We start from the raw sequence: 26,539 nt of genomic DNA, 5'->3' as shown, positions 1-26,539 counted from the left end.
CTGTTTCCTTAATGCATATGGAAAATGTGTTTCATTATTCTTTCTCTTTTTTATGGAATTATCTTTTACAAATTGAATTATGTGGTGCAAATTATCAACTAGCTGTTTTTAGGCATTTATTTAGCTTCATCTCATTCTTTTTCAAATAAATGGGAAGTGTTTCCTTCAACATGAAATTTTGAAAAGTGACAGTCTTCAGACCTTTGTCAGATAGAAAGTACAATTTACTTAGTTTCATCAATTGTACATTCTCATATCTTTCAATATTAAAAATAAAAAATGGATTTCCTCTCTTCAGAAAATCAAAGCTCCAAATAATACATTTTTTAAAATTCTAATCAAGTTCCAGTTCTGCACATTCATCCATCTATCACAGACTTTACATCTATAACTGTAGCCATTGATCCTTAGGACTCAACTACCCTAAACTCCTTTTTTTTTTGGAGACAAAAAAAGCTTCCCCCAGCTTGTCTTTTCTGCCTTCTTGCAAATTTTGCTGTGAGGTGGATTTTTTTTCCGTGAAGGTTCCTCAAAATACTCACATATAAATTGTGGATTTGCTCATTTTTGTGCATTTGTATCTGAAGCACATGACTATGTAATATATATATATAACCATATATATATATATATATATATATGGTTATATATATATGTGTGTATATATATATATAGCCATATATATATATATATACACATTAGGCAAACATTTTCTGAGATGCATCTACTTTTAAAATAACATTTTAGAATACAGATTTTGTGGTTTCTTTTTGTTTCCTTTTATTTTTATTCCTTTCAAAGTTCTTTTTGTGGTAGTTTTCTTCAATAGAGCATAAAAAAATTTTCCTATTATTTTTCCTATTATTTTTCCTATTATTTTCTTATACAAGGATAGATTTATTTTAGAGGTGACAGGTAGTTCCTTTATTAGCACAAAGGTGTTTTTGTTGTCTGATTATCTTTTCTTTGAGTTAATAGTCAGAGTTGTAGCTGTACATTTTTGACAAAGAGTTTGGTTCTCATTATTGTTGTATTTATTATGGAACATAAAGGATTTGCTCTGTCATCAGTGTTTGTTCATGGCTGCTTGCCTTCCACTTAACCTTCAAAGTTAGTTAACCCGAAAGGCATGCCCAAAAATCACTGTTGATGTGTGTCCAAAAACTGTGTTTCACTGAATGGGAGAGATTGTTCCGTGGAACAGTTGTGATGTAATTTGTTTTCTGTGTATTACATAGCACTAAAGTGTCTTTGAGATGGAGAAAATAATTTAAGACCCATTCAGAGTCTCATTTTCCTTCATGGCAGGGCAGTGTGTGCCATGCTGCTTGCCCTTAATCAGAGCTAAATGGTAATTTGTAGGGAGTTGTTAAACTGAAACACATTTTTTCATTTCCTTGCTTAGTCTCTTCCTGCAAAATACAAAGGTCACTCCTTTTTAGGCTTTTTGTGGAACAGTTGGTCAATCCTGAGTTTCTTGTTGCCCTTAGTCTTCTATCTTCACTCTCTCAAACTGGTTTCTGTACAGGGAGTTTACCTCCCCGGGTAATTTGTATGAAGTGAACATTGTGATCTGCAACCCAGCTGCTGTGCCAGGCCCGGAATGACAACAGTTCCTGTCCAAGAAACTGACAAGAGTAACAGGCGCTTGCACATTGCGGTGTGAATTTACTCTGGTTTACTTGATCAGTAGGATGCCTTGAGTGGTTCAAAAATCTATCACAACAGAATTCATAGCATTAGACATGTGTGATGTTCTATTGCCTTTCCATTCCCTGTGTGCTCCATCTGACACTTCTTTTTGTTCTTTTTCCCATTCATGCAGTCACCTAATGCTGGAGACAAGGATGACCAAACGTTGACGGTAGGCAGCAATTATGCATCTGAGCATTTGTTTCTCAGGAGGGTGGTGAGGCAAGCCTTACATTAGTTTGCTGTGCATCAACATTTTCCTAAATTGCTAGGATTTCTTTCTCTTCCTATATTGCTACAAAGTTTAAATCCAAACATAAAGCAGCGAATTAATCTTCTTTATTGGTTTCTATAATTTATCACTTTTTATGTGTATGATACCAAAGATTAATCCATGTATTATTGGTAAATATTATTTTTTTCAGTGTTGGTTTTTCCCCTCTAATTGGATTTCAGGGTCTTTCTAGTCAGTAGTCTACTGGCTCTCACTATCCTTTTTATTGAAGCAAACAGCCACGAAAGAGTCTTACTCTCTGAAAAATATACAGCGCAGTGATTATTGTACTAGACAATTGCATGGGGAACAGAATCTCAGAGTATGTTTTCTATTTCATTACAAGCATGCAAAAGATGCTTTGCACATTAGAGTCATTGCTGTAGATGTCTGTACTGCCTCACCATGCTTTCAATCTCTTTTTGCCATAAGACTTCAGTGGATCCAGCCAAAGCAAGGAGCATGTTTCTGACTGAAAGTTGGAAGCACTGAAGCTGAGTGCCATTAAAAAAGAGTACTACTGTCTGCCCTTTTTCTCCCTGGTTTTGATCATACACGTATTTGCAATGTACTGAAGTAATTATAAAAATTATAAATTATAAATTATATAAATTACAAAAATTATAATTTACTTCAGGGGTTCAAGCAAAAGGTTCTACAAAGAAACAAATTGTTAATTCTTCCTGAAGCAAGTATGAGGTTTTAATTTTCTTAACACTTTATGAGTTTTCACAAGGAAGGATTCTTTTTGCCATGTTTTTTTCCTGAGTCCTGCGAGACTAATGGCTGTTCTAACAATCCATCTCCTCCAGAGAAATTATCTGTAGTGATGGCAATGGGTGATAAAGTCTGTAGCTTAAAATAACCCACTATAGTCGATAGTTCAAAATGTTTCATTATGCAGTGAGGTGTGAGATTAATTCATATTGTTTAGACATCTTTCCACAAAAAAACCCAAAAAAGACCCTAAATTCTTCATCATATTTTTTATCCTAGACCAAGCCCCGTCTCCAGCGGGGAGGAAGCTCTGCATCTCTCCACAACAGTCTGATGAGGAACAGCATCTTCCAGCTCATGATTCACACACTTGACCCACTTGCCGAAGGTATGCCTATTAATTTTGGGGTTTTTTTTGCTTTCTGGTGCAAAAGCAAACAAATGCTTTTTTTCCTGTCTCTCCATGAAACTGTTTTTTGCATTCTCTTGCTTTCATCAGTCTTTTCTGAATGTGTCTGGATTTTCTGAGAGTTACACACAGTTGTGGTGTGATATACATACTCACACCAAGACTTCCAACTTAGGAAATGTGTTCATTTCAGTAAAAATAAAGCTGGTCACCTGGTCAGTGCATAAATACTGATTCTTTTCTCTCCTGGCTTCAGCAGCAACGTAAAAGCTACACAAACTACATTGTCCTGTACTTTCATCAAGGTTTTTGTTTGTTTTCTTCCCTGGTTTTGATTTTATTAAAAAAAAAGTCACAATGACAGATAATTTGTCTTGTGCACTGTAGAAAAGAATGAGAATCTGTTGATTTGACTTCAGGTTGTTTAATACTGACATTAATAAAAATGCAGCCAACATACCTCTGTGTTACATGTATGTAAACGGTTTACTTGCTTTATCCAAGTGTGGTGTAATTTATTGTTTCTTTGACAAATTAGCAAGAAGACCACTGCTTTGATCTGAGAAGCTGGCAGGAAAACCATATTGGCTTTGTAGTTGTGGGGTGATCTGACTCTCAGATCTAGTAGAAAAACCAAAAAAATTCCAGGCCCTGTGTTATTTGATGTCTGTGTGTGTGTGTCGGACTTCTCTTGCTGCAGTAATAGTTGTCTTGAGAAATAGCACTTGTGAAGGAATAGAGATGTTCTAAAGAGACCTAAAATATTACTGACAGACCTTTCAAACTTCAGGGGCCAAAAAATATGTACAGCACTTCACATGAGCATACATGACAGATTGGAGACTACAAGAAAGCTAGAATTGTTGACTGGAGCACAATTTGAACCTAATGTAAATTGAGAATAAGATCATTTCCATTGCTCAGGCTTATTTCACTTGTTTCCCATACATAGCTTGTTCAGTGTTCAGAGCTGTCTACTTTTCTGCTGTAGTAAGCTCTCACTGTGTAGTGCGATCCAGAGGCTTCCCCCTTCATGACAGTGAAGGACAAAAGGTGTTTGAAATCTGAAATTCATCTTGAGAGAGACAAAAGCCCTACACTTCTGACAAACAGTTATTACTTATAATTAAGTTTGTCAAGTAACTCAATTCTGGTTTTCATTGTGTCAGTAAAATGATTGATACAATTGAAACAATGGATTGATTGTGGATTGATAGAGATGTTTGCAATGCATAAATCTTACTTAAATTAATCCAGTAACATTTTCTTCAGGGCTTTTCACACGTAGTACTTCACTGCTTACAGATTTTTTCCTTCCCCAAGTCTTACATTTGTCCTGGAAGTAATACTCTTTAAAAAAATTGGGAATAGAAATATATTCTGACTTTGAAGGAAGTGCAAGGCAGTAGCCATTTCATTATCTAGACTTTTCATTAAAACTAACACACTGAGTTAAATTTACAACGGGGAAAAAGAATCTACTTACATTTACAGTAAACTCTATATTTTAATGCAAAACTTCCATGAAGAAATGGCCAAAAAGCTGCTGGAAAATAGCCTATGTATGTGCAGATATTTAAGTTGGTATAGACAAAGAAGCCAGTATTTCTAGCTTTTGCTGACTTTACAGAATTCAAATTTTATTTCATAGGAGCATGAAAGTGCAATTCATTCAATCACTTGTTTTTGCATATGGAACTCTGGTTTTAGCTTTTTATAAACAGACTTTTGACTGTAGGAAAAATCTGAGAAAAATGCATCTATGTTTCTGTCACACAAAATGTTAACCTTTTCTGAGGCACCACCTCATTTGTACACAGACTCAGCTTTCAAGATCTTTTGCACAGCAGGCAGTTTGGAGGGTAAACAGGAGGAGTACTGGATGTCTCCACTGAACACACTTATGTTGTTTTCTGAGAATTTAAGCTTTTGAGCTTCTGCATTAATTATTCTGTATTCAGTTTATTCTGCAAACTTCCATGAAAGAAAAATTTCGTTTTATGTAAATACTGCGTCAGGTTGAGGCAGGTAATGCTATTTAATACATTTGGATGTCATTGTATTTTAATCTTACATTCACTTAAAAACTATGTTTGAAAATGGATATGGGTACCTACTGTATACAATATTAATTATCTACTTGGATCTGTGTGAATTTTACCAACCAAAATTTCTCTGCATCTTTTTGTGTTTTAATCTGTGTATAAGACATTGAAGAACGAAATTGGTGCATCATCTTTATTTTAAAAGTCTTACCATGCCAGCTAAGTAATTTTTAAGCTGATAACATTTCATTATTACAAATTGAAAGGAATAGTGTTTATTAAGTGTCTGAGAAATCAGTCCTTTGCACTATAACCCCATTATCTGGGGAGATGTAGAAATGTAAAGGAGTACCTGGTGCCTTTCTCTGGCCCATGTGGCTTTCTCCAATTTACAAGTCCTTTCCTCTACCAAAAAAACTCAACAGTTTTGAGTTTTGAGTAAGCAAAGAAAATTAGCTCTACTGCACTCATATAACGAATGACAACGGACCTGCTGCATGACCTATGAGGCTAAAGGGTTTCTTCCAAATCATTTGATGCAAGTATGGATCAGACTCAAAGGAATAGCAGAAAGATGTTATAAAAATTTTTCATTCTTGCTTTAGTCAGCTTAAATTTCCTCAGTATTTCTGCCAGATGATGACTTAGATCAATAGGTCAAAAACATTGCATCATTTGCTGAATCTGTTGGATTTGCAGAAAAAGAACAGTTTATGACAGCATTAAAAAGTGCCACTGTCAAATAAAAAAAAAAGTTTGAAAGGTGTCTATCAAAGCTACCATATACACAGGGACCCTGGCAGCCCCCGTGCTTGGGCATACTCCTGACATCTTCCTCCTTCTTGTCTCATTTTCTTTTCCTGCATTTCTCTAGCATTTACTTCTTCCTTCTTTCAGCCTTCTCCCATGAGATGGCTCCTTCAGCAACGCTCTCTTTCTGGACTGCTGGGTCCCTCAGTCAGATCACTTCCCCATCAGACACCAGCAGCTCTGTGGCTGTCACAGCCAAGTGAACTGTGTTTGCAGTGCCTGGAAAAGTGTGGCTAAAGTCTGGGAGCTCTGTGCTTGATTCTTGAGGGCTTCTAGATCAAATATTGCCTTTAGAAGTTACATTTCTAATTTTTGCACTGCTGCTGAGAGATCTCTTTAAGTCAGTAATAAAATTCCCCGTTATATTCCCTTGAACAATTGCAAGGGAAATGGGGGCATCAAAAGACGCACTGCACTGTCATTTGGAGTTATGTGGATTTTGCAGGGGTGACAGAGAAGAAGTCCCATCTGCATCCTCTTGGTAGCAAAAGCAGTAAAGAGTATATAAACAGGCCATGTGACTGTTAAAGATCAGCTTGACCTACACACCATTATTACTGCATTAACATTCAGTGTATTTATAGAAAACCAGCTCATCAAATTTACTTCTGAATAATTCATTTGTGAAGTCAGAACCAACCTCGACTGCAATTGCAAGCATATTAAAAATGCACTTGATTGCAAGTAGGATAACATGAAATGAGAGAGTAAGATTTACTTTCCAAAGACGTTGATAAAGAGAGCAGTCCGTATGTACTATTACACACTTATGAACCTGTCCTTCCTTTTCCCTTTTCACATAAATGTGGCTTTGTACGGCTTGTGGCTGTCTTGTAAAAGCCAACTTGCAAACTCTCCAGAATCAGCAGGCTTGCAAGGTGTTCAGCCCACCTCTGACAGATGAGTAATATCTGAGATCAGTGGGAGCTGCTGGATATTTGGCTCTTTATATTCAGGCAGGTGTGCAGTCATGCTGTGGATTTAGCAGTCTAGACAAGGAAGGCTTCTCCCCTTCAAAATCTTGGTCTCAGCATAAAGCTTATAAGAAGATAAGAGTTCAGCCACTCTAGCAGGTGAATGTGTAGGATCTTTGTTAACAGGACATGAACATTACATTACAGCTGAGACGTCATCATTCATTAAAAGTATAAATATCTATATGACGTTAGGTATTTGTTTGCTTTTATTTTATTACAGAAATAATGACCTTGATAGACATCATTTCCTGAGGATTAAGATTAATGACTGCCTGTGTTTCTGGCTATCATCAACTCTCAGCCAGTCATTAATCCCCAGGAAATCCTATGCCATATTTGCTTCTGCTTAAGTGCTAGTCTTGCAATCCAGCTGGTCTGTTCATAACAACATTACCCGTATGAATAAGGATGCCATCATCTGACCTGCTGTGTTGGTTGGGCCCCAGTCCAAAATCCAAGCAACCTGAACATAAATCATGACAATCATTGATCACTTGTAGCTGTTTTCTTTGAGTTCTGTACCTCAGATACCTTTGTCCTAGTTTTGAAAGGGATCTTCCTGGGTTATGAAAATGTAGGTTTTACAAACATCTCTACATTTTTTAATGGAAGATGGCTCTTGTTTTGGAGTAGGAGCAGGGCAACAGTAAGATGGTTAAGTATTTTTTACAAAAGTGTGCCATGAATAGTAACCTTACCTTCTCCCTATAAGCTGTAAGTTGCTGTAAAGATGATTCCTTCAGAAGTGTGGAGGGAGCATTTTCTCTCTGGAGGCTTCTACAGGTACTCTGTTGAGCAAGGAAGATACCAGCACTGAAGTGAGGATTTAGAGCACCAGTGCAATTTTTGCGCAAGCTTTATCAAGATACAGGAAGAATGAGATCTTTTCATTATCATAGCACCCCTTTGCTGCCTGCTGATAAGGTGCCACAGGCCAGCAAAACATCTCCTGCAAGTGAGGATTTAGCTAGTTGCTGACTTTCTTGCTCTCTGTGACAAGGCTATAACTCAGATGCAAATGACATCCTCTGCATGAAAGTGGGTGTGATATAAATCTCTGTCATGGCTTGGTCCCCAGTGAGAAGTAGGAATCTTTGGCAATTTTCTCCTATTCCCATCTTGAGTCCTATTTCCAAAATGGAAAACTACAGGACATACTTCTGTAAAAAATGAATTGTTTATCTTATAACCTGTACTTTTTTTTTTTTTGAAGATATAAATATGGTGCATGTTATTGGTGAGAGAAGTAACCTTCTGTTACATAAAGCTGAGCTTACAATTCTCTCACTTCCTTCACTGAACACAGAAAAATGCAGTACTGTCACTGTTCTGTCAAAAAAAAAAGAAAAGAAAACCTGTGATCATACTTCTCAGGAAAATAAAGAAGAACACTCAAAGTTTTTGACATAGTAGTGAATTATTTATAATGACTTGGTAGATGCTGTTGTGTTCCTACATATTGGTCTTAAGAATTTTCCAACTTTTCCATTCACTGCAAACTGTTCTGCTTCATTTGCTCCAGCTGCTTGGGTACTTTTCTTGGATGGCATGGAAACTGTCAGCTCGCCCAAAAGACATCTGGCAGAGCCTTTGTCTGAATGGTTACTCAACATCCTCCTAGTTTTTGTCTCATTTTGCAAAAAACTCATGTTCTTAGTCTTCCCATGGCCTAGGTGAGATGCACCATCATGTCTGTGCTCACTACCATTGGTGCCATTGGAAACCTTGTTTGCCTGAAGCTGTTTATTTGCTATATCCTCAGAGGAGTAAGGCCAGGCAGCTCAGCTTACACCAACTCATGGGTAATGCTCAGCTCTTGAATGGTTGTAGTAGCCTGAGCACTTCCACTTTCCTCATCTCCAGAATATGGGTCTCAGAAATCTTTTTCAACCTTAACCATTCTTTGATTCTGTTATGCAGCAGGACTTGAGTGCACTTCACAGAAGAGCAGAATCAGAGAATCACAGAATGAACTGGGTTGGAAAATACCTTTGAGATCATAGAGTCCAACCTATCACCTAACACCTCCTCATCAACTAAACCATGGCACCGAGTGCACTTCCAGCCTTTTTTAAATAACTCCATCGACAGTGACTCCACCATCTCCCTGGGCAGACCATTCCAGTGCCCAATCATGCTTTCAGTGAAAAATTGTTTTTGACATCCAACCTAAACTTCCCCTAGCACAGCTTAAGATTGTGTCCTCTCATTCTGTCATTGCTACCTGGAGAAAGAGACCAACCCCACCTGACTGCACCCACCGTTCAGGAGTTTGTAGAGAGTGACAAGGTCACCCCTGAGTCTCCTTTCTTCCAGGCTGAGCCGCCCCAGCTCCCTCAGTCGTTCCTCACAGGGTTTGTGTTCCCAGCCCCTCTCCAGCCTTGTTGTCCTCCCCTGGATGCACTCGAGCGTCTCAATGTCCTTCCCAAACTGAGGGGCCAGAGCTGGGCACAGCACTCGAGGTGTGCCCTCACCACTTCCTAGCACCATGCCAGAGAAGAAAGAAATACATCTTCAGAACTATATAGGCACAAAAGTATTTTATTTAACATGAAGAAATATGGAAATCTAGACAAAACCTATAGAAGTAACTTTCTATGTTATTAACTATGTCTGCTTTAAAATCCTTCAGCGTTCTTGAGCATCCTTTAGGCATACCCATAGGCCTGTAAAGAAGCTGAGCGTCCTTCTTCTTACCCAGCTTGTCCTTGGCTCTTCTTCTGTTCTATCAAGGAAAAACAGTCCTCTGAGCACAGTCCTCAGACCATTCTGGCTCTCCTCTCAGCTGCAGACTGAAATGTTTGCAAGGGATTTCTGCCAGAGAAGATGGGGGCTCCATGCCAGGCTTGGATACAAATTAGTAGCTATTAATTATAATACAGTGTTTTCTCTTTAATTCCTTCCTATAGTATTTCAGTTTGATATGATGTTGGGAAACCAATGAAAAGGACTATTAGGCTAACCTTCAGAGTGTAGTGTCATGTCAGGCAGATACTCATACTCTTTTTATGTGTCTAGCTTTCACAAAAGTGATGTGGTTTTTCTCGTTTAGGTTGAAAGGGACATTTTGCATTACAGAATCCAGCTAGTCCAATCCCCTGCTCAAGCAGGATCAGCTTCAGCTGACTATGACAGCTTCCAGTCATGATTTGAAAATGTTCATAAATGGAGACACAATTCAGTGTTTGCTCGTCATCCTAATACGTGTCTGAATGGAATTTTCTGGTTTTAATTCATCTCCATTGACTCTTCCCCTGTCAATGGGCACTTCTGAGGGAAGTGTTGCTCCCTTTTGTTCTTGCTCTCCCATCCCATATATATATATTTATGCCAGGCTGAACAGTCCTAGCTCTCAGCCTCTCCTCTGATGAGAAGTGCTCCAGTCCCCTCATAATCTTTGTGGCCCAGTGCTGGACTGGTTCTGGTATGTCTATAACTGTACTGGTGAGCCTGGGACTAGTCCCAGCACCCACCTATGTCTCATGAGCCCTGGTGGAAACAAAATGCCAGCTCCTTGACCTGGTGGCAGTGCTCTCCCTGGTGGAGCACCCTAAGGCTGCTTGCTGCTGGTCACCGTTGCTGCAGTGGCGCCTTTCTTGCTTTCGGTGCCATGACTCTCCATGCAGTCATTTGCAAGAAGAAAGCTTTTTCCTGGGGAAGCTTCCAAACAGCTAAATGAGATAGGTGAAGCAGTGAGGCACATCATTCTCCAGCAAGGCCTTCTTTCACCTTTCACTATGTCTCCGCTCTGGTAGAGACCACCAAAATTGTGCTCCTAGCTTAGATACCTGAGGTTCTGTGACAATGTAGATGAGATGAGTATTTTAAAAGTATCTCCAACATCAAACACCCCATGATGCCAGAGTCAGCAACAGCACAGGTAGAGTAGAAACCCATATGGGTTACATGCAGCTAAGGGAACATCTATTTAAATAGGCAGAGACAGTATTTTAGATAGCCTAGTTCATATCTGTCAGAAAGAGAGGGAGAGAAATTAGATAGCTGTTTCCTACAGTATTACTTAGGATTTCAAAGCCAAGAATGGATAGCAGTTGTATTTACAAACTTCCATGTAACACACAGAAGATATAAATGTCGCTGTAACAGCTGCGGAACCTGAGCTGTCTACAAAAATGTGTGATTTTGGCATAGAGAAAAATGATGTCTTGGGCTGGTGAAGAGAATTTTATTACGAGGTTTTGGTTCCACTGATTTTTTTATATGTGTATCATAAATATATAGTGACGACCAAAGAAGTAGACATTAACAGTATAAATATTTTGCTGAGTGGATCTATTTAGCTTACATACAGGAACCATTTCATTCTTGTCATACTTTGGGCATGTAGGTCTTGCTTTTTCTAGGTAACAGTCTGCACTTCCATGACTATAGGGTGAGTGGGCTTCCAACTTTTATCCTACCCACAGATATTAAAAACTCGTTGTGTTTTTGTTACACATAACTTGGTGGGCAAGGAAAGCCTTGCAGATTTCTCTCAGAAAGGGCAGTTCTGTGTTAATGTTGTTTGTTAATGCTCTCCAACTCTGTAGCAGTAAGTGTCAGATCTGGTTATCTTCAGAGGTTCCCAGGACTCAGAGAGAAGGCACAACTCATTGTTGAAATCTTCATTGAGAAGATTTCTACTTACATAAAATTGAAGCATAGGTCTCTCTTTAAAATCCATATTGATCTTTGTAGGTGGAAAAAGTTAAATAAGGAAAATTTTCTGATGCCTTTTTGATTTAGTTTTGAATCTGAAATATAATCCTTGTGTTGGTTTTGTTGTCAGTTTTCACAACAATTTACTTCTGCATGACCTCTTTTCTTGTTTTAACTTTAATCCACTCAATCCACTGCAGGCAGAATTCTTGTTTCTCTTCTCCATAATTTTCACCAGTGTTGCCCTGTTCTTCAGACAGTGTATTCTTTTTGGGGTTTCCTACAGAGCATGCAAGGAAGTCATGAATATTTAAATACAAGCATGATCCCAGCCAAGTACCTGAAAGACTCCATTTATATTATTTTCTGTGTCTGTTTAGGACTATTAATAAAGCAGTTCTGGTAATAGTATAAGCAAAAAAAATTGTAATTCTACAATTCAATGTCATTTTAAACTGTATTACTTATATCCAAAAGGGATCTTTTTGTATTTTCCACTGAAATAGCTCAATGGCAAAGCCTCCATTTTTGAAGAACTGGCAGCTGGAAGATCCACCAGTGAAAATGTAGGGTACAGCATCTGATTATCCAGATGTAGTACGAGAATAAGTATTTTGCTTTTTAAAGGAATAATTGTTTTCTCTACTCTGCATTCTGCAATGATACTACCTACAAACCGCCACAGCAGTCCCACTTTTCAGCAGATGGGATATAATTACTCAGCGAGAAAGCTAAGAGGTTTAGGAAGTTTGTAAATTATAGGAGTCAGAATAAGATGAGATTTGCTGAAAAAAATTAATTTCAAATAATTCTTTCTTTTTAAAATTCACAATTCCTGGTAGCCTTCAGTTGATGGGACTTTTTTGGTGTGTTTTTCCTCTAATAGTGTAAGTAAAAAGGCATTTTCTTTTGTAAAAGATCTCTTAGAGGCCAGGACTCTAATTTCAAAACTGTAACATTAAACAGTTTTAATCTTCACTAGATCTTTCACCAGTTCTTAGCATCAAGAGATCTTTGTTCCTAATCTAACATCATTGCTGAAACAAATCCAACTTTGAATCCAGTTTAGTTTGGATAGTCACTACAACTTATCTATAAAAGTTTTAAAGTGGCCTCTTTTTTCTGTTTTTGGATAAGACTGATCATCTAATTAAATTTTCTCAAAACCTTGACATCTAGCAGAAAAAACAGTAAAGACATCATTGTGCTCCTTGACATTATCATATGAATTCCTCTAATTCCTTTGACCAATTTTTTTGCCTTCTTTTTTAAATATGCAAATTTAAAAAGCCTTGACACCTTCATGACTATAGAAGTCAAACAAAGGGAGTGTCTAGTAAATACATCCATGTAATTGTGCTAAAAATTATGGGGTTGCCATCAGCAATTTCTCTTTACCAGTTTTGTTTGGAATAATTGATATATCAACTTTGAAGCTTTTAATGAACTTGGAGGAGTGTGACATGTATTCTCATATAAATACATTTTTTATGCAAAGTGAAAGTCTTGTGCTTGTTGAAGAAATAAACAATTTAGTCTCTTTAATTTGAGAGTCTGACTTTACGTGAAGGGATGCATTTCTGACAAAAGTCAGAGTCTGACTTTTCCATGACGGGATGCATACCTTTAATAATGCAGGTTGCTGTCTCTAAAATAGCTGTATGGCTTATGAGTAGTTCTAGAAACTCTGAGACAGGCTCATTTCAGCCTTACTTGGGTCAGCTGCAGTCTGCATCCGAGATCTTAGTCGCAGGAGAGTGAAGAGAAATATCGGTTCTGCTTTTCCTCTATGGCAGCCCGGGGCTATATACTTAAAAGACAGAAATGAGTATTTCATCACGGACAGTATGTACTGTACTTACTAAGAGTAAAATAAATTGAGTTATTAGCTATCTTATTTAATAGAATCATAGAAGAGTTTGGTTGCAGTGGATGTTTAAAGATCATCTAGTACAATCTCCCTGCAATGAGCAGGCACATGTTCAACCAGTCAGGTTGCTCAGAGCCCTGTACATCTTGACTTTGAAAATATCCAGACATGGGGCATTTACCTCATCTCTCTGAACAACCTGGGCCATTAATTCAACATCCTCCATATAAAAAATACCTTCCTTATGTCTAGTGTGAATCTACTTTCTTTCTACCACAGTAACTCCTACTAAAAAGTTTGTCCCCGTTTTTTTGCAGTTCCCCTTTAAGTAACAGGCTCCTCTATGGTCTTCTCAGAGCCTTTTCTTCTATATGCTAAACAACCCAAATGTTCTGTCTTCATAGGAGAGGTGCCCCATGCCTCTAATCTCTTGGTGGCCCTTCTGTGGACTCTGTCCATCAGTTCCATGTCCTTCCTGTGCTGGGACCCCAGAGCTGATGCAGCCCTGCAGGTGGGGTCTCAGCAGAGCAGAGCAGAGGGGCAGAATCCCCTCCCTGGCCCTGCTGCCCACCCTGCTCTGGATGCAGCCCAGGACACGTCTGGCTCTCTGGGCTGGCAGTGCCCATGGCTGGGTCATGTCCAGGCTCTCACCCACCAGCACCCCCAAGTCCTTCTCACAGGGCTGCTCTCCATCTGTTCATCCCCCAGCCTGTGTTGGAACCAGGGGCTGCCCCAACCCAGGTGCAGCACCTTGCATTTGGTTTTGTTGAACCTTATGAAATTCCCATTCCCATTTGTCCTGATCCCTCTGAAGGACATCTTGTCCTTCGGATGTGGCAACTGCATCACTTAGCTTGATGTTGTTTTCAAACTTTCTGAGAACGTGCTTGATCTCCCCGGTCAATGTACTTGATGAAGATATTAATTAAGACTGATCTCAGAGGGACGCCACTCATTGCCAGCATCCATCAGGACTCTGAGCAGTTGACCACCACACTCTGGATGCAACCGTCCAGTCAATTTCTTTCCACTAACACAGATGCATCTCTCCCCAATTCAGTGAGAGGGAGCATGAGGGGATCTTACAGAAGTCCACATAAGTGACATCTGTAGCTCTTCCCTTGTCCACTGATGTAGTCACTCCATTGCAGAAGGTCACTAAATTGGTCAGGCAGGACTTTTCTCTTGGTAAAGCCATGCTTGGAGTCTTGAATGTAATTTGAAATCACAAATAACTTAACCCCATTAACCAACGATATTTTTTTGTTTGCTTTGATGTGGTGTGACACCTACAAACACAGTAGAGAACAGTATGTAGTAAGACAAATGTTGCTGTAATCCTTCAGGAATGTCAGTCAGGATTACCAGGAACCTTCTGTTCTTTTCTGGTGTAAAAATACGCAGAAGGGAACAAATTAATTCAGTGACTGTAACTGCTGGGGATCAGCTGTTAAGCTGCATCTCTGCATCCTCTTTGTTTCATGGGACCAGCAGGGATGCAGGCACTGGCTGCCGTCCAGTCTATCTACTATGACCTCACCATAGAAATTGCATACCATGTTCACAAAAATGGAATTGTCAAATTTTAATTGTATTGGATTTGGGGATAATTTTTCAAGTAGCCTTTTCAATTCCATGTCAAAAAAGTATACTTCTAAAGCTGAGAAATTTTTCCAATACAGTGGGGTTTTTTTCCTGAAAAGTACTTCGTTTTCTGTTTACTCAAAGTTATATTAAACAGGGTATATCTTGGTATAACAGGAGAAATAAAAAACAAAGAGCAGATTTAGTCCAAATTTTACAGCAGAAGTAAACATATATTGGAGGCAGACAGTGTAGAGGCAGATCTGTCATGCTGCCAAGCAGCACTGACCTAAGTAATCTTAAAACCCTCAAATATAATACATGTGAATACATGCAGCTGATGTTTTCTGGGTAGTGCATTGCAGTCAGTGAGCTGATGATTGTATAAAGAGTTCCACTCTGAGTATAGGACTTTAAGCTTTGGAGAACATAATCTCACCAGCAAGATTGGAGTTTTCCTGGAAATAATTTTGCTAACTGCAGGAATTAACCTAGTATAATCCTTGGTGTGTTGAATTTCTGAACTTCCCAGAACATGATTATCATCAGCATCATTCACTGTCATGCATCACCTTGTCTCTCATCTTTTTTGGTCTCTGTAAGGTCAGATTGACCCTTTTTTTTCTTTACTGTTTGTCTTTTATCTCTCCCTTCAGATGGGAAGTAAATAGATTTAAATGGGATTGCCAGTGTGGAAATGTCCTGCCTTGCTGCCACCCCATTTTTTTTGGTTTTTTGTTTTGAAATTTAGAATTCACAGTTGTTGGTTTCCTCTGAAATCTCTTCTGCTTCCCCTGCTGAGTCAAAAGCTTCATGCTATTCTGTTAATTCTGAAGTTTGTTGCTGTGGTGCAATGTTCTTCCAAGCTTCATTCATGCAGTCCCTCTCTTCCAATGTTTTGTTCTCCACGTGTCTCCATTTCTTTATTTGCTTTTACCCTCCTTTTGGCAGACCCTTTCTGGCATGTGTGTTCCAGTCCTGTCCTCAATCTCTGGCGAATGCCTCAGCCCAGGTTCTAGCAAGGCAGACCCCAGACACGTGAAGGCAAAGATCAGTGAGGATAAGTACAAGCAAAGGTGCTGCCCGTAGAATCAGCAAATACTGAGCCCTAATTAAATAGGACAAGTAATTCCAAATGCTGTACATAGGGACGCCTATATTGAGAAGTTACTGGAAGCTCTTTCCAGGTAAGGACTAAAATTAGGATGGTAGGACAGTACCTTCTTATACATCCTAGCAGTTTCAAAGATTTTGTTGCAAGACTAAGACAACTTTAAAAAACAGTATATGCATCTTTATTGCTGTAAAACAATATATTAAATTCTGTCTTTCAATTACATTTTTCTTTGCTTTAAGAGAGACTTAATGTCCTATTATATTTGGCTTATTTATGGGCAAGTAAGACACTACATTTCACTAGCAAGAGTATATGAATACTTGTAAGTTTCTTTAGAATATGCCTATGAAAAATCATTACAATCCAATCACACTTACGAAAAAAACCCAATGATAATACCCTGTGTATTTTAGATACATGGCATAAGGCATTCTCTGTCTCTGCAAATTATGTAAGATTTCTTTTTTTTTTAATGTATCTCTCAAAGTGTCAGATTTTATATCATCACAGTATTTTTCAGTTAAAAACTAATGGCCATGTCTATACTGAAATTCACTTTTGTGAAAAATTCTTGAAAAATCATCATGCATCATTGAAAAACAAAATAATTTGATACAGTTTTGCATTTAATTGCTTAAGGTGTTTCATAAAAATGAAAGAGAATACTTCCAAAGAAAAAAGCATCATCAAACTGTTAAGTATCCACTTTTTAATGGTTACATTCTGTCAAAGGCTGGATGCTTAGAAACTCAGTTGCAAAACTTTTCATAAAAATGATGAGTGGTCATCCACAAATTCCTCAGCCAGACCATTTGCAAATTCCTCCTTGAGACTAAATTTTCGTTGTCCTGTTTTGTATTAATTATTGTGTTTATACATACAATAATGTTGTATGTATAAACACAATAATTATGCTAAATGTTAAGAAAAAAACACTTCAAGAAAAGTAGTGTAAAGCCACATCTGGAGAAAAAAGGTGATTTTATGCAAGATTTTATCACACAGAAAGAAATAGTAGTAGGCCTACAGACCTGGAGACCTCTGCATTCCATTCTTTTTTCTGCCCTGATAGAATCTAGTAATGCAATATTTTCAGATAGACTGAATAATTTAATTAATTTAGGTGTCATATCACCTGATGAGACAAGTAATTTTTTTTTCTGATTTCACAAATGACAAGAGAGTGGTTAAATTAAGTAGCCCCTCTAAAGCCAGTCAATATCAGCACTGGTATAAACAGTGTTTGGGAGACAGTATTATGAACAGTTCCTAAAATCATGTGGTTTGAAACTTTTTTGTTTAATTTGGATACAGACCTATTTGAATGTCTGACCTAAGGAATGATAAATGAGCTTAGTTTGCAGAATTGCTGCTGTTTAGGTACTCTCAAGGTTTATTATCTTTTCCCAAATGTAAAGGCACCAAATTGGCAAGAAACTTGAAAAGGCTAAATTTTAGATTTCAGTGCTTCTCCTACATCTCATTTTAGCAAGTTCAACACCTCAGCTAAAGTCAATGACTTGTGAGATTTTGGAGGGGGAAAGCAGTACCATTTCTGTAATCTGTGTTTCGCTGTCCTGGAAAATGTTTTGCATAATCACTGTTCCAGTTTATGAAGCACATGCAAAAACATGTACATTTCTTTAATGTCTGCTGGTTCCTTATCTCTGTGTCTTTTACTGTGATGTTATAGAGCTTGGATCATATGGAAACCTAAAATATTATGACACAATGACTGAAGAAGGTAAGAAATATTTTAGAATTGTTTGTATGAGCTTTTTTTGAAGCCCTCTGAGTGCCTTCTTTGTGTTTACATTTTCTTTTGTTTTTCTTGGTCCTATTTTCATTTTCTTCATTTTTGAATAACTCATTTTTGCATGTGTTCATTGGTGGCTCAATCAGTTACAACTCTTTTTTCAAGTCTTTGTTTTCAACATTTCAGTTCTGCTATTTCAGGTAAGAAAAATCAATGGGATGCTTTTAGCAAAGAACATCTGCAAAACCATACTTGCAAGTTATATGGCACACTATTACATAGATTGTAGATGCTTATTTGATGCCATGTTTTACAATGCATTCAAGAAGAAAAATTAATTTATGGATTTTCAAATCACTCAGAACAATTGCTAAGTGACTTCAGTTTACTGTATTATTGAAAAGCAATGAATAACCTTTAAAAACTAGGCGTGCTTATTCCTGGACTATTAATTGTGTGCTTGATTGCAATGCAAAAAATTTGCAGTTTGAAATCCTCATTCTAGCAATATAAGAAGGAAGTAATTAGAGCCTGAATCAGGGCTCAGTGAAATCTCAGGAAATTTTTCTGCTGATTCAAAAGCGCTGCAGTTCTATCATACTAATTCAGGAAAGCAGTTAACTCCATACTAAATTTCCAACACATGCTTTTTGTCCTAGTGCGATCAGCATTTCTACAATTTGGAATTATCCCTGAACTGAGACCTGATTGTCTGTAGGATCAAGGCCTCTTGTCCATCCTTCTGATTATAATTCCAGACAGATGTTTTCATTATGTTAAATTTAGAGATTAGAAGCATGTTTGGGGATGGAGAAAATCTTGAGGCCTGTAGAAAAGTTAGCCACCTATTCATACTTGTTTTTGTTCTTAGGAATTTAAGACAAATACTCTAATTCTCTCTTCTTAAAAACACAGTTGCTTTCTAGTGTTGAGCAATCTTGAAGGTTTTAAGAGAATCTTCATTGCATGACTTACTCATGATCATTCCTCAGGGAAGATGGAAAGTGATAACGCCTGTTTCCCTCTTTCTGTATCTGCTGTTGATACACCAGTATAACCATCTGGTGCTGGGGCTGGCTGAGGGAGGTGGTTCCATGCACCTTTGCACCAGGTGTTGGAAGATGCTGTTTTCATCTGTGACAGGCCTGAGCTCGTAGAATGGTCTTGCCTCACTGTGCTCCATTGCCCAGATTAAGCATCTGGTTCACAGGGGTGGTACCAATATAAGAAAAGTAGATTTTAACAGGCAAACAGTGCTGTCTATGTTGTTTAAACACACCTCTCAAGAACCTGTAAGGTGCCACTAACCTGGGCCACTCAGATATGGCTACCAGAGATAAAGCTTTTGCAGTATGTTTTACCTCAGTCTTCAATACAGTCAAGATAAAAAGGTAATTTCTTATTGTAGCCTTAAATGTGGGTATGTTAAGGTTTTTATTTTCTATGGTGACGTATCATATCTATTATTTCAAAATTAGCCTTCTGAGATTCATAAATACTCTATTGGCATCTAAATGTAGTTATTTGTAGGGAAACACCTGTTGCAGTATGTATATAGATATAGATGTATATAATTCCTGTGCCTATGCAGAAGTAATGCTTTTCGTACTCAATGTCACCTCAGAATGCATTTCTCGTGAATAAATATTTCAGAGCCATACTGCAGCCACAGGAAAAATCCAGTAGCAGAAATAAAAAGGAAGCTCTTTGTCTTTAGAAACACTAACATTGACAAGAGTCTCTGATGCGGTCTACCTTCTCAAATACAACCACCATAATTTTCACTTGTCTTTCACGAGGCAAGTAATGATTAGTGTATCTTACAAGTTGTATTTTGATCAAGGTGTACTATATTTTCAGCTTTCTGTTTCAATTTTCAGAAGTTAAGTTGCTATCACTCTGCATCACTTATTTGCATTACCCATTTACTTCTTTCTCTTCCTTTTTATGACTGAGGTTTTTGTATCCTTTGCACAGCAACTTAGTCACAGGAATACATAAATCCAGTTACAAATCGAATTATTTTTTTATTTTTGTGACATCCTTATATCCAATCCTCAAGCCTGGAGTGGAGATACAGAATATTCTTTCAGTTCTCCAGCAAAGAAACTCAGGTGCATTTATTCTTCGTGCTGCATTAGAACAATAAGGGACAAGAATTAATGGATAAGTAAGTTATGACACACAATCAGATTCAGCCTAATGGCCAGAGATCCATTGTGTTCCAAAGATTAGAAACTGATTTCTATTGTTTTGATCATTTCTCTTTGGTCTGAAAGTGACTTTAAATTAATTTTAGATTAATCAGGTCAAACTGAGAGAGTAAATGTGCCCTACAAGATGAGAAGAGACCCTCACTGTAATCTTGTGCTCCACCAATAATCTACAACACGACCAAACTGCGTGTTTTCATTTGATACTTCTGCTTGATCTTGAAGGCAAAGGCATGTAAGGTGGAACTCTGGATTTAGAGCAGTAGTCACTCACTAGTTATCTTCCACAGCAGGTCATAAGCAGAATTAGTAAGTACAGTTCAGAGTGCTCAACAGCCGCAGATTTGACATGTTCAGACTTATGAAAGCTTGGCTATAGCTAGATAGATGCAATATGTCTCCTTTGATCACAGACTGAAAACAAGGCAAGTGATAGAGTCTTGAATTTTTTAAATGAGTGTATTTCTGAAGAACTGTTTTCACATCAAATCAGATATTTTTTTGACCCAGGGAGCCTGTGGACTGCAATCTAGTTTGTAGATAAAGAATTGCCTTTTTAATATATCCTTTATCAGGAGGAGAAACTCTGCCAACTGATGCCAGCTGGAGTTACTCATGCAGATCAACGCATATCTACATTATACAATACTGATTTGTTTCTATCTATTCAAACAAAAAAAAATGTAGTTGTAAGCTACCTTCTTTGGTAATCATCTGGCCTTGATCACCTCTTCCTTCTACTTCATTCTTTGCAAATTAAAATAAGCTCCCAAATCTGTTGGAGTTTAGTGAACCTAGATTAACTAAGAATTTTCTACAGCGATCTGTCCTATTTTAGGTCCACGGAAGCCTGCACTGTCATTCATCTAAACTCTCATTTTACCACCTGTTGTGAAAAGCTCCATTACATAGTCAAACCACAGTACATCAGACTGTTCCAGAGGAAACATAGGCACCTGCCTTCTGGAAATAAGAACAGTGTCATAAGATGTTTGCTTTATTTAATGACCCCACCTAAGGATAAGAAAAAAGACACAAGAGAAGATCTATGCCTAAGATTGACCTTAGTGGCTTTGAAAATTGGAATGACTTAGATCCATCCTCAGCTGGTCCTTTTTCTTGATGGCTCTGTGCTTCCCCTTCAAACAAGTTTTGGTTCGGTTTAAAGGAGGAAAATGGTAGAGAATTGAGGAAAATGGTAGAGAAAGGGTGGGAGGGAGGGAGGGGGGATTGTTCTGCTGCCTTTTCTGCATTTCAGTGTCTTCATGCAGGCCAGTACTGCTGCTTTTGACAGTTTCATGTTTTTGATAGTTAATAATGTTTTTTAATCATTTCCTTGCACTTTTGTTACCTACATTGAGTGAATCTAATCAAAGGTAATGATGTAAAACAATGTAAACTGAATCATGCATCTATCGAGAAATAAAAATAAAACAAAACACATTTTCCATTTCAAATGTTGATTTTAACTTCCATGACAGTGACTTAAAACTGTGGAACAGCCTCCTGAATGAAATGGTGTAACTTAAAATTGTTAAAAGTCAAGTGTCAGAAATTCTTTCTAAAGATGCTGCGAGGTTTTTGTAAGTGTGAAAAAAATGGACGTCACATTCAGTTAAACTAATCTAAACCAGTGTGAATCTCTGCGAAGACATTTTCTTGCAGTTCAATAGTGGCCATGTTTCTCTGTTAAGGAAACATACATTTTCACACAGTCTCAAATAAAATACTAGAATATCCTTAGGTTCCTCATCATTTTAATTAACCTCTAAAACTACACCTAATTGAAAGGTCCCACACCATCTTGGAATAGGTGGGGACATGGATGGCTCCACAGATATTTTTCAGAAATGTGTCAGCTGCATCATTTTCATTGCTTGCATAAAATGCATTTCTGTATATGTGGCATCACAAGCTGAATTCTCAAACATATAAAGCTGAGTTGGAATCTGAAAGCCAGCACAATCCTTTAGGAGACTAAAATTATATCAGGCACTTTTAATCTATACTCGCTCTTCTGGATAAGCAGTTTTAAATGCCCCTAGTCTTTCAAAGTAAGTAAAGAACCACCATGACTCAGCATTTTGGCCTAAAATATTTGGGCATATGATTTGCATTTTTCTCCTTTTTTTCTCTTTTATTTGCTATCCAAAAAATTCCTGTTCTTTCTCTCACTCTCTCTTTCTTTATCTCTTTGTTACTTCTTCCCTTCTAACTAGAATCTCTGCCTCTTACCCCATGCAGTGAAATAATGAGATGCCTTGTTATTTATGATTGTGTTCTATGCTTAAATACTATTCTACAGGCGTTTAACTCTGTGTGCCAAAAAAGATAATATTTGCAAAATATTGTGAATTGCTAATTTTAATTTTTTTTTTTGAGCATGATGTGTTTGTGAAAAGGTAGGGACTGCAGAAAGGACAGTATGGCTTATAAAATATTTGTGGTATTTTTATTACTTTCCAAGTGGTTTGCTGTTGAGAAATTAGTTCCACTTCCCAGCAAATGATAGCTGCTAGTCCCTGTATATATGTACAAAAGTCTGGGTACAGGGGTGTGAAGCCTTCATTTTAAGGAGGGAAGAGAGAATTTCTTTCCTGCCTAACGATTTTTCCTTGTATGCTTGGAATTTCTCCAAGTTTTTAGCTTGGCGAGAAGTGACTGTTACCCAAATAACTGAATTAATTAATGACTTCTTACTTTTACTTTCCGCTGTTAGTCTTCTATGTAATTCCATTGAAATATCTTCTGCTCTTAAGTCTGTGTTGGTTTTGCTGCAGGGACACCAACAGTTTTCAATAGAATTTTTTGACTGGAGATGAAGAATTAAAAGAGCTACAGACCCTTTTAATAGTATTTTTAATTAGAAAATGTGGTGTAAAATAGCCACCAGTTAAACTTCTAAAAATATTTTAAAATGCTTAAAGTGCAATAACAATCAGGATAAATCAGTAAAGGCTGATGCATCAACTTTCTACACATCATTATAAGATGGCTGTTACAAGATGTCCAAAGAGTCCTTACATAGAAAGATCTGTGAAGGCAGAAAAAGTTTTAGTTTCACCTAATATTGACATCTTTGATATTACCTTGTTTAATGTATCATTTGGACACAGTGGTCAATAAAGAGTGACAAAAACTGGGACTTCTGGGGAGTGTGTTGCCCTAGGAAGTGTAGAGGTTGACCTGCATGGTTAACTTCCTGGGAGACAAAAAAAGCCCCAACCTGGCAGATTTAGAAGAAAAATTACGTCTAAGAATCTGATATAAAAATCAGGTATTCTGGAGACCTCATGTTCCCCTTCTGAATCACAGAATCACAGAACATGCTGAGTTGGAAGGCACCCACAAGGATCATCAAGTTCAGCTCCTGGCCCTCCACAGGACATCCCCAAACCAGCCCCCAGCCCTGGAGGTGAGGCTGTCCCAGCTCAGAGCAGAGCAGGACAATCTCCTCCCTTGCCCGGCTGGCAATGCTGTGCCTGGTGCCCCCAGGACAGGGAGGCCTGATGCCTCCTGGCTGCCAGGGCACTGCTGACCCATGTTCAACTTGCCATCAACCAGGATCCCCAGGTCCTTTCCCTGGCACTGCTTACAGCATCTCATTCCCAGTCTGTCCATACATCCAGGGTTGCCCCATCCCAGATGCAGAATCCAGCACTTTCTCTTGTTCAGTTCCATATGGTTGGTGATTGCCCAGACCCCTGATTTGTTGACCTCTTTCTGCAGGGTCTCCTTGCCCTTGGGGGACTCAACACCTCCTACCAGTATTGTATCATCTGGGAACTTGCTCAGTATCCCTTCCAGTCCTACATCCAAGTCATTTATGAAGATGCTGAAGAGCAGAGGGCTGATGATGGGGCCCTGTGGAACCCCATGGAACCCCACTAATGACAGGTCCCCAGTCTGATGTCACCCCACTCACTGTAACCCTCTGTGTCTGACCTGTGAGCCAGTTGCTCACCCATCCCATGATGTGTTTATCCAGCTGTGGGCTGCACATTTTGTCCAGAAGGATCCTGTGAGAGACAGTATTAGAAGATTTACTGAAATCCAAAAAGATCACATAAATTAGTTGCCATTTATCAACAGGATGTGTTTCCTTATCATAAAAGGAAATCAGGCTTGATAAGCAGGACTTTCCCCTCATGAAGCCATGCTGGCTGTGATAAGTGATAGTGTTGTCTTTCAGATGTTTTTCAGTAAATTCCAGAATAATCTTCCTCATAATTTTAGCAAGCACTGAAGTGACTAGAAGTCACAGACGCATAAATAAATCCAAAGTGACAAAACTGACCACACTCACTCTAATGCAATATATGTGTTAATATGAAATTCTGTTCTGTGGTACTACTAATTGAGAACCGAAACTGTTTGTTTTTATTTATGGTATCTTGATTCATCTGTATTCATCTTCTGCTTCAGCTGAAATCTTACACCAGCATATTTTTAGGTGAGACTTTACTGACTTCTTCCAAAGAAAAATCATAGCTTTTGGTTTCAATTTCTTGTTCTATTCATTGCTGAGTTCACACACACACAAAAAAGAAATATTTCTACAAAAAAAGAAAGAAAGAAAAAATCCCCAACCCTGTATATGGGAACATGAGATAATGTTTAATAGCATATTTCTTGTTTGAGGAGGAATTGAAATGGATTATCAGCAGTGATCTATGGAGACTAAGCTATGGCAAATAAACCTTGCATCTCAAAATGGCTGCATTGTAATAATGACAATGTTTTCTTTTAGGAAAGTTCAAGGAAAGGGCCTCAATTCTGCATAAGATTGCCAAAAAAAAGTGCCAGGTGGAAGACAGTGAAAGGCAGAATGGAGCGGCTAATCATGGTGAGTGCAGCATTGCAGATTTACCACCTGTGCCTGAGAGTCTCTTTCACTGTTTTATTTTGTTTGAAAATTGTTAATCATTACTTTCCCCTACATTACATGCGCTATTTTGGTAAAAATATTATGATTCTCTGTACCAAAGAACATGAAATTTATGGATGGGGCAGAAGTTAAATGCAAGAATAGAAAGCCAGTCAAGGCATATTGAAAGCTTTCTAGGCAGGTTGAAAATATAAAAGCAAAGCTCATTTTAGTTATGTGTTGAAGTGACAGAGAGTCAAAATTTCCTTGCAGTATACACAGAAAAATTTAATTAATTTATTGAAATGCTGTAGTAGAATATGTGTCTTATATGGTGCCACCCTGGTGACAAAAAGCATTACCTTCATATTTAAGATTTGATTTGTCTGTTTACTACTTTCTGGAAGTCATTGACACGCATCTATGCTAATTGTGGAAAATTAACTTACTAGAGTTTGCCATTAAGGCAAGCATTTTTAATTCCAAAGTTCCTATGCTAAATTAAAATCTGTACCATGACCTGTTTTCTCAACTTTACCTCATCATATTATCTGCATTAGAAAACCAGATACAAATGTGTCCAATAAAATCTGAATCATTTTATTACTTGACACTTTTTCTGACCTTGTGTTATGTTTACATAGTATTTGCTTCCAAAATCAGGCAGTTGGCTGGGACGGTCTGTTCATAACCCATGATGCTGACTGCGGGGTTAAGAGACAGCACACATATACTGAAATTATTACAGATAGTCTGGCACTCTGCTGTGGCTGTGATCTCAGATTTTTAATTTAGAAGAATCTCAGGATAGCAGTAATGTAACTAGACAGCTGTATTTACTTCTATGCACAAGAGCATACCATAAGGCATGTTGAACTTGAGTAAGGCATTTCATATTGCTATTCCCCCTTTACTTTGTATTGTCCAAGAGATTTTGGGCCATTGACACATTTATGTACCATGTACTTATAGAAGTAATTACAGCTTAGAGAATTCCAAGATAGTCAAAGTAAGAATGAATTTTAATAAATTTGGCGTCAGCAACCTAAGGCCTAACTTTATCCCTTTAACTCCTGTGGAAGTTTAGCACAAGGACTTACAGGATTCTGATTTATATATAATCCTCTATTATTAGATGTTATTACACCATATGTTTACTCTTTCCCACATTTTTGCATGGAAGACAGAAAGATTACAGCCTGGAAGCAACTTTACTAATTGCAGGGGTTAATGTGTTGTAAAACTTATCGCTGAATGTATGCCCTCACTTGTATTCAGCACAGTGCATTCTATAAAGCCAGGGGTGAATGCTGTATGTCACTTTTTATCTGAAGTATTAGGCTCAGTGCATTTAGCACAAACAAAGAGCGCTGAATATTGCAATGAACTTAAATATTTCTCAAAATGCTAGCTCACTGATTATAAGATTATTGAAAATGTGTACTAGGCAAATTCTTTTCTTTCTCTTTTAACACAGATGTTGATTAAACATTAGTATTTGATAATTTGCTCAGATTGAATATATGACAGCTATTTCACTAGTATATTT

The 26,539-nt window shown here is 37.8% G+C and overlaps 1 protein-coding gene across 2 annotated transcripts in view; it reads left to right on the top strand.

The window, feature by feature from the left end:
- SLC24A2 (solute carrier family 24 member 2) overlaps window positions 1-26,539 on the top strand; it is a gene marked incomplete at both ends in the record, with an annotated part of 101,672 nt that overhangs the window by 51,667 nt on the left and 23,466 nt on the right. The window contains 4 exons of one of the 2 annotated variants that reach the window (XM_084225083.1): window positions 1,826-1,864; window positions 2,963-3,071; window positions 17,848-17,898; window positions 24,874-24,969. In XM_084225083.1, coding sequence (XP_084081209.1) covers window positions 1,826-1,864; window positions 2,963-3,071; window positions 17,848-17,898; window positions 24,874-24,969 — 295 coding nt within the window. The remainder of the gene's footprint in view (window positions 1-1,825; window positions 1,865-2,962; window positions 3,072-17,847; window positions 17,899-24,873; window positions 24,970-26,539) is intronic. The other variant, XM_084225084.1, reaches the window with a different exon arrangement.

This window comes from Fringilla coelebs, assembly GCF_963513975.1.
Source record: "Fringilla coelebs genome assembly, chromosome: Z".
Classification (NCBI taxonomy): Eukaryota; Metazoa; Chordata; class Aves; order Passeriformes; family Fringillidae; genus Fringilla; species Fringilla coelebs.
This window is presented reverse-complemented; position numbering and strand designations above follow the sequence as displayed.